The sequence below is a fragment of the Capricornis sumatraensis genome, chromosome 3 (genome assembly GCF_032405125.1).
Source record: "Capricornis sumatraensis isolate serow.1 chromosome 3, serow.2, whole genome shotgun sequence".
Classification (NCBI taxonomy): Eukaryota; Metazoa; Chordata; class Mammalia; order Artiodactyla; family Bovidae; genus Capricornis; species Capricornis sumatraensis.
In genome coordinates, this window is record NC_091071.1 from 40,134,973 (window position 1) to 40,149,223 (window position 14,251).

At 53.5% G+C, this 14,251-nt stretch overlaps 1 protein-coding gene across 1 annotated transcript; it reads left to right on the forward strand.

Moving 5' to 3' along the window:
* The first annotated feature begins 8,006 nt into the window (after positions 1 to 8,006).
* Positions 8,007 to 12,634, forward strand: LOC138076198 (testisin-like). Its single transcript, XM_068968413.1, has 6 exons — positions 8,007 to 8,211; positions 8,298 to 8,324; positions 8,539 to 8,704; positions 9,377 to 9,660; positions 11,939 to 12,093; positions 12,395 to 12,634. Exons 1-6 carry the CDS (start codon positions 8,007 to 8,009, stop codon positions 12,632 to 12,634), a joined length of 1,077 nt encoding a protein of 358 aa, XP_068824514.1.
* The last annotated feature ends 1,617 nt before the right edge of the window (positions 12,635 to 14,251 follow it).

The window sequence follows — 14,251 nt, forward strand, 5'->3', positions numbered from 1 at the left end:
GGCCCCGCTGAGCGCCCCCTGGGGGAGAGGGAGCCGCGGGAACCCTGGCCGCCCTCGCCAGCCCGACGACCTCGCTGGTCCAAGGTTTGTTTGGGTACCTGGGACGTCACAGTGCCCGGCTTTGAGCTTGTTACTGGGACTGGTCCCCAACGACGTACCTTGCTACGGCCCGGGAACCGGTGCGAGCAGCCGACCCCTCTCTCGTTCGCCACGCTGGGGGCCTGGCCGCCCTCCTTCCTCTAGAAAGGACCGAGGACCTGGCCCACCGTCAGGACTCTCATGAAAGCACAGTCCCAAGTCCTCACTGAGTACCGATTGGGGCCGGGCACTGTTGGGCTGAGCCGGGAGGAGAAGACCCCTCACAAGCTCTCCTGGGGGACTGGTGGTCTTGGGTCTCGTCCCTCTCTCTGCGGGCCTCTCTGTGTGGCCCAAGCTGCCCCCTAGTGGCAGGTTCCAGCCCTTTTGGTCACCCTCTGGGTGAATTTCAAGTTGAAATCGCCTTTTACAAACGTTCTTACCTGGGTCCTACGGGGAAGGAAATGGCCACAAAAAAAAAAAAAAAGGAAGAGGGAAACATCTCTGGTTATTTATTCCGGTGTCCCTGTGACACTACAGACAGAAACCTGGGAGGAACCTGTGCCTACTTGGTGCCCCTCCGTGTGCACCAAGTGATGAGTCCCCAGGCATTGGCTTTTGGGCAGGGGTCCCTCCAGGCAGGAGAGGCAGTCTGGAGTCTGGACTTGCAGGAATATCCCAAGCAGGTGGGCACCTTCGGGGATACTGGGCCCTGGTACCCTCAGCAGGGCCCAGGTGGTGACTCTAAGGGAAGCAGCCGCTGCGGGCCAGAGCAGGCAGAGCAGGGTGTTCTTGAACTCAGGGCGCATTGGGGAGACATGGGGGACGTGCCTGGTGCTTGGGGAGCGTGGAAGCTTCTCCAGAGGTTGAAGCTGGGCTGGCAGCACCCCTCCTGGACTTCACACACTGCAGAAGGGGCAGTGGACGTGGGCTCTGGCTGGTGGGCTCAGGGGCACACTGTGTGCAAAAAGGGGTAAGGTTTCCCCTAAGAAGGTCCCCTCTGTGGTCTTTGTTACCCAGCGCTTGTGACTGGCCAGTCCCCATGAGCTTCCTGGGTCAAGGCTGAGCGCAGCCCCTTGCAAGAGATGAGGCACAGTGCCAGCACCTGCCTCCCCCACACCCAAGGGACCGCTTACACAGGTCCTGCCCTGGTCCTTGACAATGGTCCCAGAGCTCTCTCCTCCTCCTGACCACCTATCTGCCTGTCCCCTGCCCCAACTGTCCTTTCCTGGTGAACACCAAGCTTGCTCCAGCCTCGGGCCGGCGTCTCTCTGTGGACTTCTCTCCCAGATGGTCACAGGGCAAGCTTCTTCTGAGCCTTCAAGTCAAGCCCATATGCCCCCAATGACTGTCCTTCTCACTGACCTGTTGTATTTCCTTCCTGAAAGCGAAAGTGTGTCCGGAGCCGCGTTAGGCATTACTGACAAAATGGAGGCACGGCCCCAACTCCCTCTCCTTGTCCCGCAGGCACAGACCCGGGATAAAGGAGTCAGGCTTTGTGATTCTGACTTGTTTTTTCCTCTCCTTGGCTGAGTTGACTGAAAAGAATATTAAGGTGCTTATTGTTCTTGAGAGGAGCATGAGAAGGCACAAAGCCTTCTGCAGCTGTGCTCAGAGAATAATTCATAAAGTGAATCATTGACATTCATTCAAGGACCTTTACAGAAGAGTGTTCCAGGATGAGCACGTAGGCCACAGCTTGAGGCCATGGGAGGGATTGCCATCTGAAACCTATTTGTGAGGAAAATGTTTATGGCAAAGGAGTTTGCTGAATTTAGGGCTTAGGAATAATTAAAATAGTTAGAAGCTAAAGATTTAAGGAATGCTGTAATGTTAGCATATTTTACTATAGCTTACAGAGATTAGGAATTTTGGAGATATTAGTGGTTAGAAACCTTTTTAGAGAAAGTGAGCTCAGGATACTAGGGGCAAACAGGATTTAGAAAGATAAGAAATAAACTGAGGAATGGTATGCAGCCCAGACATTAGCATGAGTTACTATGTATTCACAAGGACACATGAGACGAAGTAGATAAGAGAATTGCTGAGGCAGGAACTCCTTTTGAGGGGCAACAATGATTTATGGAGACAACAAATCTGGGTCAGGGGAACTGAAAATGTCAAATCTCTGACCTAATGCTTTTGTAAAAGTATAAAAGAGAATCTGAAGTTTGAAATAAATATGCAGTCCAAGAAAACTGAGAGGCTGCATTGTCACTTGCCGACACCACCCATCCCTTCAGGTTGATTCCCTGGCTGCTGGAGCTGGACTCCGGCAAAAGTGAAGTTGCTCAGTCGTGTCCAACTCTTTGTGATCCCATAGACTATAGCCTACCAGGCTCCTCTATCCATGGGATTATGCAGGCAAGAGTACTGGAGTGGGTTGCCATTTCCTTCTCCAGGGGATCTTCCCGACCCAGGGATCGAACCTGGGTCTCCTGCATTGCAGGCAGAGGCTTTATAATCTGAGCCATCAGGGAAGTCCATTTCCTTCCTAGAACTTAGCAATATCCAAAATGATCTTGTTCTGTCATTTGCATGTGTAGCTGTCAACTGCCTCTAGGGACTGTATGTGACACAGCCGGTGAATGTTCAAGAAATTGAAAGACTGATGGAGGTCCCAAAGGATGCCCACTCCTGCCTCCTCTCCCTGCACGGTGGCCAGCACCCCTGCCCCTGCCTGAGGTCCTTCCCTGTACTCCCTACACCAGTGGCTGGCTTACATTTCTCCAGCCAGTTCTCAGGCTTCCCTGGAAAGATAGGGGCTGGAGAAAGAGGAAAAGAGATACAGAGCAAGCCCAGGGGATACCCTGCTGGTCCAGTGGTTAAGAATCCACCTTCCAATGCAGGAACCCTGATTCCCTGATCAGGGAACTAAGATACTGTGCAGTGCCGCCAAAAGATTAAAAACAAACAACAAAAAAGTACCTATCTTGGATTGCCCCTCACATCAGCCTAGCCTTCAGGCAGCTCCCCCTCCAAGGGGCTCCTTGGGTCTCTGAGAAGCCCCAGATACTTGCGTGTGTGCTCATTCTCAGTCATATCTGACTCTGTGACCCCATGGACTGTGCCCCACCAGGCCCCTCCGTCTGTGGGATTCTCCAGGCAAGAATACTAGAGTGGGTTACCATTTCATTCTCCACCCAAATGCTTGATTTAGGCCAAAATCATGCTCAGTACTGCATTATTGCTTTTTCATTTACCTGATCTCTTGATTTCTGAGAGGAAAAAAAATGTGAATTTATTAGTTCCTTTAATATTTAGAACATTTTTGTCTTATTTTTATGTATAACATCTTTTCTTTTATTTTTATTATTTCAAAATAAAAATTGTTATTGGGGTATAAAAGCTCATGCCTCTTATCTTTTCAGGCACTTGTAACTCTTACCAACGTAAAATACCCCTGTGGCTCATAGCTCATTCTCAAGACTTTGAGCCTTGGGTTCTATTTTATCTGCAAGTATCTGGTACGTGATCATCCACAGCCACTTTTATCTTGCTTGTGACTTTCCCCCCAATATATATCCTTAGTCAAAACAAAATAAAAAGAAGATGTTTAGAAAGAAATTGAAAGAAAGAATGTGAAAGTGAAGTCGTTCAGTCATGTCCAACTCTTTGCGATGCCATGGACTGTAGCCTACCAGGTTCCTCCATCCATGGGATTTTCCAGGCAAGAATACTGGAGTGGGTTGCCATTTCTTTCTCCAGGGGATCTTTCCAACACAGGGATCAAATCCGGGTCTCCTGCATTGTAGGCAGATGCTTTACCATCTGAACCACCAGGGAAGTCCTAGAAAGAAATTACAAGAAGTTAAATTTCTTAACCTACTTATGTATGCATGCCGTGTCTGACTCTTTTTGACCCTTTGGCGTGTAGCCCACCAGGCTTCTCTGTCCATGAGGTCTGCCAGCCAAATACTGCTGTGGGCTGCCATTCCCTTCTCCAGGGAATCTTCCTGAGTCTCCTATGTCGCCTGCGTTGGCAGGCAGGCTCTTCACCACTTGTGCCACCTGGAAAGCCCAGCCTACTTATGCTTGGCCCTTATTGGAGTAGACTTGCTGGAATCCTTGTAAAATAGTAAAGTACCTCCACTAACAGTATTAACAGATTTTTGTTATTGGAAAAAAACAAACAAACAGAAGTTTCATGATTTACTGACACCTTATGGGGATAAAGAAAGACACATCCTGCCTGTTTGTGATTTTTTGTTTCTTTGGTCCCAGAAATTATTTTGAGAATGTCTAGAGTATCAGAATTATGTAAGAGCCAGTGCATTTAACAGTAAATCTGATGTAAAGACATCCTTGTAATCAGCTATACCCCAGTACAAAATAAAAAGTTTTGTTAAAGAAAAGAAAAAAAGAATGAGATAATATCATTTGTAGCAACATGGATGGACCCAGACATTATCATACTAAGTGAAGTAAGTCAAAGAAAGACAAACATCACATGATATCACTTATATGTGGAATCTAAAAAGAGAATGATACAAATGAACTTATTTATGAAACAGAAATAGGCTCACAGACATAGAAAATAAATTTATGGTTACAAAAGGGGGGAGGGATAAACTTGGAGTTTGGGATTAAAATATACATACTGCTATATATATAAAATAGACAAGCAACAAAGACCTACTGTATAGCACAGGGAACTTTAGTTAATATCTTGTAATAGCCTATAATGGAGGCAAATCTGAAAAATTGTGTGTGTGTACATGTGTATAAAACTGGGACTTTCCCGGTGGTCCAGTGATGAAGACTCAGCTTCCCCTGCCAGGAGGTACAGGTTGGATGCCCGGTCTGGGAACTAAGATCCCACATGCCACATGGCACGGCCGAAAGAGCAAACAAAAAACTGAGTCACTTTGGTTGCACGCCTGAAACTAATACAACATTGTAAATCAACTGTATTTCAATTGAAAAAACTTTAATAAAAAATAAGAATGAAGACATCCTGACACTCCTGATCATCAAACGTCCCTTAGAACTCACAGCCATTCAACAAGTCTTTTGTTGCTTTGTTGCTGTTGCTATTTTTATGTATTTATTTTTGGTTGTGCTGGGTCTTCCTTGCTGTGTGGGTTTTTCTCTAGTTGTGCCGAGCAGGGTCTACTCTCCAGGTGTGGTGCTTGGGCTTCTCTTTGCATTGGCTTCTCTTGTTGCAGATCAGGGGCTTTAGGGTCCTCGGACTTCAGTAGTTGTGGCTCCCAGGTTCTGAAGCACAGGCTCAGCAGTTGTGGTGCACAGGCTTAGCTGCTCTGCAGCCTGTGGGATCCTCTCGGATCAGGGATCGAACCTATGTCTCCTGCACTGGCATGCGGATTCGTCACCCCTGAGCCACCGGGGAAGCTCTCAATTACTCTTTTTGTGTTCACAAGTGTCTGGTCACCTATTCAGAATGATATTGAGGAGGTAAAAATAGATATGGGAGCAGTACCATGTACAGACCTGCTTTTTTTTCTCCCTTTGGCTGCGGTACTCCTCGTTGCTCCTGGTGGGCTTTCTCTAGTTGCAGCCAGTGGAGGCTACTCTTTGTTGAGTTGCACTGACTTCTTGCAGTGACTCCTCTTGTTGAAGAGCATGGGCTCCAGGCGCACAGGCCTCAGTAGTTGAGGTACATGGTCTTAGTTGCCCTGCAGCATATGGGATCTTCCTGGATCAGGAATTGAACTCGTGTCACTTGCATTGGCAGGAGGATTTTTACTCACTGGACCACCAGGGAAGCCCCCAACCTGCCTTTCTAATGGTTTGCTAATGGGGATTCTAGAGGCAGGCCTGATCTTCACCTTTTCTCAACCCCCTATTTTATTTCACTTAAAGTGCTGTTTATTGTGGAGAAACAGATAGACAAGAACCACTCTTTATTATTATTTATTTGGCTGGAGCGGGTGTTAGTTGTGTCACACGGGGGGTCTTCCTTTGCTGTGCACGGACTCTCTAGTTGTGTCTGTCAGACTCCAGAGTGAGTGTCAGAGCTCTCAGACTTCAGTAGTTGTGGTGACATGTGGGATCTTAGTTCTCCAACCAGGGATCAAACCCTCATCCCCTGCATTGCAGTGCAGATTCTTAACGACTGGGAAGTCCCAACAAGAACCAGTCTTGACCGTCATTCCACACCTCTACATTTATCTCCCATGTAATTTGCCCCCTTTAAACTTTGGCTCTGAGTTCTCCATGTTTCACTACTCTGTCTTCAAGTTTGCCAATTCATTTTTTAGCTATGTCCATTTTTTTATGGCACCCCACTCCAGTGTTCTTGCCTGGAAAATCCCATGGGCTGAGGAGCCTGGTAGGCTGCAGTCCATGGGGTCGCTAGGAGTCAGACACGACTGAGCGACTTCACTTCCACTTTTCACTTTCATGCATTGGAGAAGGAAATGGCAACCCACTCCAGTGTTCTTGCCTGGAGAATCCCAGGGATGGGAGAGCCTGGTGGGCTGCTGTCTATGGGTCGCACAGAGTCGGACACGACTGAAGTGAATTAGCAGCATTTTCTTATTCAGGTGTTTGGCTAAACTGCTTTACTTCAGAAATATTTTAAATTTCCAGACACTCTTTCTTGTTGTCTGATTGCTTGGTTTTCGGTAGTATAATTCTTATTTAATGCTGATAAACACCTCTTCAGGCTTTCTGAGGAAACCAGTTAGAATTTTTCAAGCTGTCTGCTGTTCCATGTAATATCTCAGTTTCCTCTGGAGTCAGTTCAGTTTATTTGAATAGATCCTTCCACTGCATGTACAAATTTTCTGTGAACATTTCTTCATTCTTGGTTGCTGTGCAAGTAAAAGGTTAACTAAACAGGTCTAGGATGGTTAAACCCTGCATAGTCCAAAGAAATGGCTGGCCTTTTAACAGCTCTTAGGAAATAACATCCACCCCTTGGAGAGTCCTGCCTGAAAAGACTGTCTGTAGATCTGGGGTCCTGGGGCCTCTCCAGATAGTTGCTAATGATGTAATTTATGGTGGGGCCTTGGGTCAGACTGGATCAGCTGGACCTCTGAAGGGGCTGCAGTCAGAACTAAGGTCAGCCACGTGGGCACTCCATACGTTTGCGATGAAATCCCAATAGAAACTCCAGACACCAAAGCTTAGGTGAGTGCCCCTGGTTGACAGCACTTCATGAGTGGGAAAATTAAGCGGTGCCCACCCGACCTCTGTCCTCTGGAAGAAGACAGCTGGAAGCCTGTACCCGGTCTCTCCCAGACTCTCCTCTGCACCTTTGGCATGTGCTGATGTTATCTGTATCCATTCACTGTAAGCTACCACAATCAGGAGAGGAACAGCTTTTCTGAGTTCTGTGAATCCTCCTAAAAAATTATTGACTTTGTGCCCACAAAGTGACTTTGGTGCCTGCAACACTGTCCACAAGGAGGGGAAGCAACCTGTAGGCTCTGTAGAGATAGATGAAGCTCCTTGCCCAGCAACAAGCAGACAGGGAGGTTAAGAGCCCCCTAGATGGTCAAATCAGGCCAGCGTTTATTCTGTGGGTCCAGTGAAGGTCATCACTTTTAACAGCAGATAATACAGTGCCTGGCCCCAATCAGCACTCAGTGAGGACTTCGGGCTGTGCTTTCATGAGAGTACTGACGGTGGGCCAGGTCCTTGGTCCCTTCTAGAGGAAGGAGGGGCTAGTACAGAGGGCAGCAGCGGGCGGCCAGGCCCCCAGCGTGGCAAACGAGAGAGGGGTCAGCTGCTCGCACCGGTTCCCGGGCCGTAGCAAGGTACGTCGTTGGGGACCAGTCCCAGTAACAAGCTCAAAGCCGGGCACTGTGACGTCCCAGGTACCCAAACAAACCTTGGACCAGCGAGGTCGTCGGGCTGGCGAGGGCGGCCAGGGTTCCCGCGGCTCCCTCTCCCCCAGGGGGCGCTCAGCGGGGCCCTGGAGCGGGCGGGAGCGGAGAGGGCGGCAGGCGGCCGGGGGCGAGGCCATGCGCCCGCAGGGGGCGGCGCTGCTGCTGGCGCAGCTGCTGGTGCGGATCGAAATCGCCGAGCAGGGTGAGCTCGGGCGAGGGCTGCGGCGAGGGCTGCGGGCGCGAGCCGGGGTGAGGGGGCGGCTGGGGCGCGAGGAGGCAGGGGGGAGCTCACCTCGTCTCCTGCCCCCAGCCTTTCGGGACAAGGACCTGCTGCTTCCAGGTAAGGCGTGCAGGAGGCGCTTCCCCGCGGAGGGCTCGTGGGCCCGAGCGCGAAGGGCGCCTCAGCTCTCCCTCTCCCCGCTCCAGGTTTCCAGAACTCGTCGATGCTCGCATGTAACTGATGGGCCCCGGGGGGCCGGGGACGGGCAGGACGGGGCGGGCGCCCTCGGGCCACGTGGGGCGGGTCCCCAGCGTTCGACGCTTCCTGGGTGGCACGACCCCAGGACGCGCGGTTCCCCGGGGAGCCCCTTTCCTTCCCAGTGGGTGAGGGTGGACAGGATGAGCCTGGCTCCCGCAGCTCAGCTTGGTGTCCGTCTGTCCATCCCAGGGCCTTGTGGCCAACGGGTCATCCCGACACGCATAGTGGGTGGAAAGGATGCAGAGATTGGGCAGTGGCCGTGGCAGGGCAGCCTGCGTCTGTGGGGCTCCCACTTCTGCGGAGCGAGCCTGCTCAACCGCCGCTGGGCGCTCTCGGCTGCGCACTGCTTTGAAAAGTGAGTCTGGGGGAAGGGGGCCCGCTAACCCCGCGTCCCGGGTCTGTGCCAGGAAGCGCGCCCATGTCCCACGTGGGCGCGGCCCTCGTGTGCTCCTGAGCCCCAGGCTGGGCTGCAGCCCGTTCCACACTGGCGAGAGGCCCCCAGGGCGCTCCCGGAGGAAACCCTATGCGGTTTCTTCCGGAACATTTGTGTGTCTTGTTCTCTTTCTTGCTTCGTTTGTCCCCAAATGGCACCTCCAGCCTCCACCTTCCTCACCTCACCTCCCAGCGGAGGTGTGCCCCCTGGGGGAGGAATGAGCTGAGGTAAGTGCTGGACAGGAGCCCGGCTGGTGGGGTCAGTGGTCCCGGAAGCTGTGTGGAGCCCAGCCTGTGTGACCCCCTGAACCTGCTGGTCCCCTTAAGAGGAGGGCCCTGGAGGCGACAGGTGGTTGCGTGACTGGCCAGGTGAGCTGGCAGGGGAGGCACCCTCCTGCCCCAAGTCCCCAGATGTGGGACTTTGGTTGGGGCTCGGGGCTCTCCCCATTTCTACCCTGGCCTCTTTGTGGAAGGAGGACCTGTGTCCGGGATGAGTTGGGCAGTGGCCCGGTGGCCTCAGGGAGCGGCCCCAGGTGTGCTGGGGTGGCCCACCCTCCCTTTGAAGACCCCTGAAGGCTCTCTCCTCCCTTGATAGCAACCGAAATCCCTTTCACTGGTCAGTCCAGTTTGGGGAGCTGTCAGCCGCACCATCCATTTGGAACTTGCAAGCCTACTACAACCGTTACTATGTGGACCAGATTTTCCTGAGCCCCTTCTATCTGGGCGCTCCGGTGTATGACATCGCCCTGGTGAAGCTGTCCTCCTCAGTCACCTACACTAAGTACATCCAGCCCATCTGTGTCATGGCCTCCATCTCCGAGTTTGAGAACAGCAGTGACTGTTGGGTGACCGGCTGGGGAGACATTGAAGAAGAGCTGAGTGAGTGTGGGGACAGATGGGTCTGGGCCAGGCGAGGGTGGCAGTGTCATCGCCTGCTGGTTCTAGCTGCGCCAGCCTTCCCCGGGCACCCTGCTCAGTGTTCTCCCCACGCTGGCTCTCCACTCTTGCCCCTCGCCCGTAGGGCAGGGCTGTCTGTACCCTAAGCTCCCCTTCTCTTCTGGAGATTGTGAGCCAGAAACCAGAAAGGAAGACCCAGACTAGCACCCCCAGCCTGCTGGGTGTCTGTTGGGTGCTGTGGGGGGAGGGTGTGTGTGTGTTTCAGGAAACCCTTCTTTCTACCCCAGCAGGGTGCTCCCCCCACCCCCTCCATCCAGCCTCCCACTCCAGCTCCCCCACCCCTTCTGCACCGACAGGGGCGGTGGGAGGGGTGAGCCCTCCCATCCTGGAGTGCCAGCTCATTCATTCTCTCTCCTTGAAACTTCGAGCCTTGCTCCAGCCTTGCTCCCATCCAGTCTGTGCGGGGCTGCATGTGCTGGCATTAGTGAAATGTGAAAGTGAAGTCGCTCAGTCGTGTCCGACTCCTAGCGACCCCATGGACTGCAGCCCACCAGGCTCCTCCGCCAATGGAGTTTTCCAGGCAAGAGCACTGGAGTGGGGTGCCATTAGCTGCCACCCATTTCTCTCTTACCACGAGTCCCTTGAATCCACTGGGCCCAGGCCCCCCAGAGGGGCTCACAGATTAGACCGCCGGTCACGCTGCCCCCGGGCCTAGCGCGGCCCTGCCTCGCCCTCAACCACAGCAGCCGTGACAGACCAAGCTCCCCTGGTGTACTGTGTGTCCCAGCACGGTTCTGGGCTCCAAGGACTCTCTTCTTTCTGAAGTCTACCTGCCAAAGAGGCTGGGAGCATCTTTATGCCTGCCTTACAGATGAGGAAGCCCAGAGAGGCATGGGGAGTTTCCCAGGCCCTGGGGATCCATGGAGAAGCCAGGGCTCCTTGGCCCAGAGAGGATAGCCAGCCACACACCTGGCATTGCCAGCAAGGAGAGGGGAGTCGACTGGAGACCTGCCCTGTCCTTTCCTTGCACCCCAGGGGGCTGGAGAAAGTGCCTCAGTGTAGACTTCTTGGGCCCAAAGGGCTGGATGGCCTTGAGCTGAGGGGCCCCGCCAGGCTGACACTGCCCCACCGCCAGCTGACAGGCAATTACACCCAGTGCCAGCTGAACCCTCAGTCCGACAGGTAGAAGGTGACTTCTTGACCCCATCCCCAGAGCTGATATACTCTGTACTAGTGGGGAAACCTTGGGCAAAGCACTTCATCTCACTCTGCCTCACCTTACTCATCTGTAAAGTGAGGTAATAATAATTCCTATCAGAGAGGGTAGTTCTGAGCCTTAAAAGCATTCCTACATGAGGGCTTAGCAGAGCGACTGGCAGCCAAGAAACGATTGCCTCACCAGCTTCCAGTGTTAATGGGGTCACCATCCTCTGCAGGACAAGGAGGTGATTCAGGTCTAGACTTTGGACAGGCCTGGGCTCATATCAGGGCTTCCCAGGGGGTGCTAGTGGTAAAGAATCCGCTGACCCATGCAGGAGACATAAGAGACCTGAGTTCGATCCCTGGGTCGGGAAGACCCCCTGAAGGAGGTCATGGCAACCCACTCCACTGCTCTTGCCTAGAGAATCCCATGGACAGTGGAGCCTGGTGGGTCATGGTCCGTGGGGTTGCAAAGAATTGGACACGATTGAAATAACTTAGCATGCATGGGTTCATATTAGGCTCTGGCGGCTCCTGGTGCTTTGCCGGGGTTGAGGGAGGGTGACCTTCCTCCCGAATCTTTTCTTACCCGAGATGGAGGCTGATTGCACTGCATCCTAGGGGTGCTGCAGGAGCACCTGGTAGAGCTCTGGGCTCGGGCTGGGCAGGCGCGTTGCAGGGGGAGAGAGAGCGCGCCAGGCTGCCCCATGCCTGCAGGCACTGGGCACTGGACTGTGCAGATCCTAAACCGTCCCAGCCGCACCAGCCCCACCCCGGAGTGCTAAGGTCTCTCCCCAGGGGCTGGAACAGGGCCTGTTGTCTGCAGGCTGCAGAGAGGGAAGCTGTAACAGCCTGTCCCTTCTCTAGGCCCTTCTGTGGTGTGTTCATCACCCACCACGTGCTGGGTGCTGGGCTATAGCAGAGGAGTCAAGGGAAATGTCCCAGGTACCATGGGTGCCCCAGGGTCCCCCCACCGCATACCTTCGTAGCCTGTGCCATTCTGATGGCAGAGGAGAGGCTCAGGATGCCATCTTTCTCTGTTCCCTCAACTCCGTGGAAGGTCTGCCATATCCCTACACCCTCCAGGAAGTGCAGGTCGGGATCATAAACACGACCATGTGTAATCACCTGTTCTCAATGCCCGATTTCCGCGTTGACATCTGGGGAGACATGATTTGCGCTGGCGACCCTCAAGGTGGCAAGGATTCCTGCTTTGTGAGTGTCCCTCCCGTCCCCAGCTCACATATCACCCCAGTCGCCCACCTCCCTGCCCCGGCCAGAAAGCACCCTGCGTCCCTGCCCTCCATTCGGGCCTCGTGTCCACCCTGGGGGGCGGGGGGAGGGACAACTGTTCCACTTTGCAGATGCAGAAACTGAGGCTTGCTCACTTCGGTGGAGGGGAGGGGTGGGATTTGCACCCCCTCTGCCTGGCTCCACAGCCCCTCCTGCTCTCCTGGCCTCTCTGCTCACCCCTCCCGTGCCGCCCCAGGCTGGACTCACCCATGCTGGTCCCCAGGGTGACTCAGGTGGGCCCTTGGTCTGTGAAAAGAAAGGGCTGTGGTATCAAGTTGGAGTCGTGAGCTGGGGAGTGGGCTGCGGTAGGCCCAACCGGCCGGGTGTCTACACCAATGTCAGTGCACACTACATGTGGATCCGAGAGGTTCTGGCCCAAAACGACACTTGCAGGCTGGACCCCTGCCCGATGCTGCTGCTCCTTCCTCTGCTCTGGGCTCTGCCATTCCTACAGCTGCCCTGAGCCCAGCCAATGGCCCCCGAGAGCTGGGGCCATCTGCTGAGTCAGGCCCAGTCCCCTTCTGTCCCCTTTACTAATAAAAGTGTATATGTTCAAGTTGACACCTTGCTGCACTTTCGGTGGCCCTGGGTGGCTTCCTGGACACCCTCATGGACACTTGCATCCCATCCACTCCAAGACCACTCCTTAACTCCTAAATCATCGTCCACCCATCTGTGCTATGTGGGTTTTGGTTGCAAACAACAAAACCCTTTCAAGGTTAGTTCGATCAGAAAGATCATTTATGAAAGGACTCTCAAGCGTCTCCTCTAGCACCACAATTTGAAAGCATCAATTCTTTGGTGCTCAGCCTTCTTTACGGTCCAGCTCTCACATCCATACATGACTACTGGAAAAACCATAGCTTTGGCTGGTGAGGCTCATGTCAGACCCAGTGTTGTCCTGGGAAGACAAGACCAGGGAGCTCCCTCTGGGGCCAGAGTTAGTCCCCTGATGGTGCAGAGGGCAGGACAGAGGAGGAATGTCCTGGGAGGCGGGCAGTAGGGCCCAGATATGTCGCCAGCCCTGTTTGCCCAGGCCTGGCCCTTGAGACACAGTGTCCCTCACTGATCCCTTCCAGGGACCCATACAGGGACCTGGGCCTGGCCTGGCCAGGAGTCTGTAGAGCCAGCAGGGGTGGAGCCCAGGAGCTTCTGAGCTGATACCAGGAAGATGGGCAGGCCTGCCCTGCAGCCACGTGTAGTGAGGGGACCTGGGAAAGGGGAGGGCGTGGGTGTGGGGGTGTGATCTCTGCTTTCAGAGCTGGTGGCCCACAAGTGACCCAGACAAACCTTCTCATGGCTGGGAGGGAGGGGCATCTAGTCGACAAATAAGTGAACAAAACCAAGAAATATTCACATCTCCCCTCTTTTTTTAGGATGGCCTCTGAGGGCCTCACACCCCCGTCCTGGGAGAGGAGGTCTCCCACACACAGTGCCTGCTGGGCTCTGGCCCGCCCAGGCTGCTCTGCAGTTCACGGGCGGCACTCCCTCCCGGCCCCGAGAGGAAGTTCCCACATTAACCCTGAGAGGTACTGGGGGCAGAGCCAGAGGTGGTGCCCAGAGCCCAGCCCCCAGCCCCCAGCCCAGCTTCAGGTGGGGTCCCCTGGGCTGGGTGACGGTGCCCTTCCTTCAGAAGGAAAACAGGCTGCAGCCAGCCACCACGCCATCCTCACCGCGCTCAGTATCAACCTCTGAAAATCTCACCTGAGACTGATGGGCCTCTCAAGAAGCCTCTTATCTGAAGAAATAGCCCCCTCAGGCCATCGGGAGGCCCCGTGGGTGGCCCTGAAGGTGTTATTTTGATTTGAACATGTCACAAATTGTACAGCGGCCTGGGAGACACACCCAACTGTCTTCTAAACTGGATGTACCAATAGTATGTTCCCACCAGCTATGAGTTCAGCTTCATTATTTATATCTAACAATTTGTATCTTTCCTACAGATGGTTAGAATAAAATGCGTTAATTTATTAACGGCTTAGGACAATATCTGGTATAGAAGAAGCAAGTTTCCCTGGTGGCTCAGTGGTAAAGAATTCGCCTGCAATGCAGGAGATGCTGGTTCGATCCTTGGGTTGGG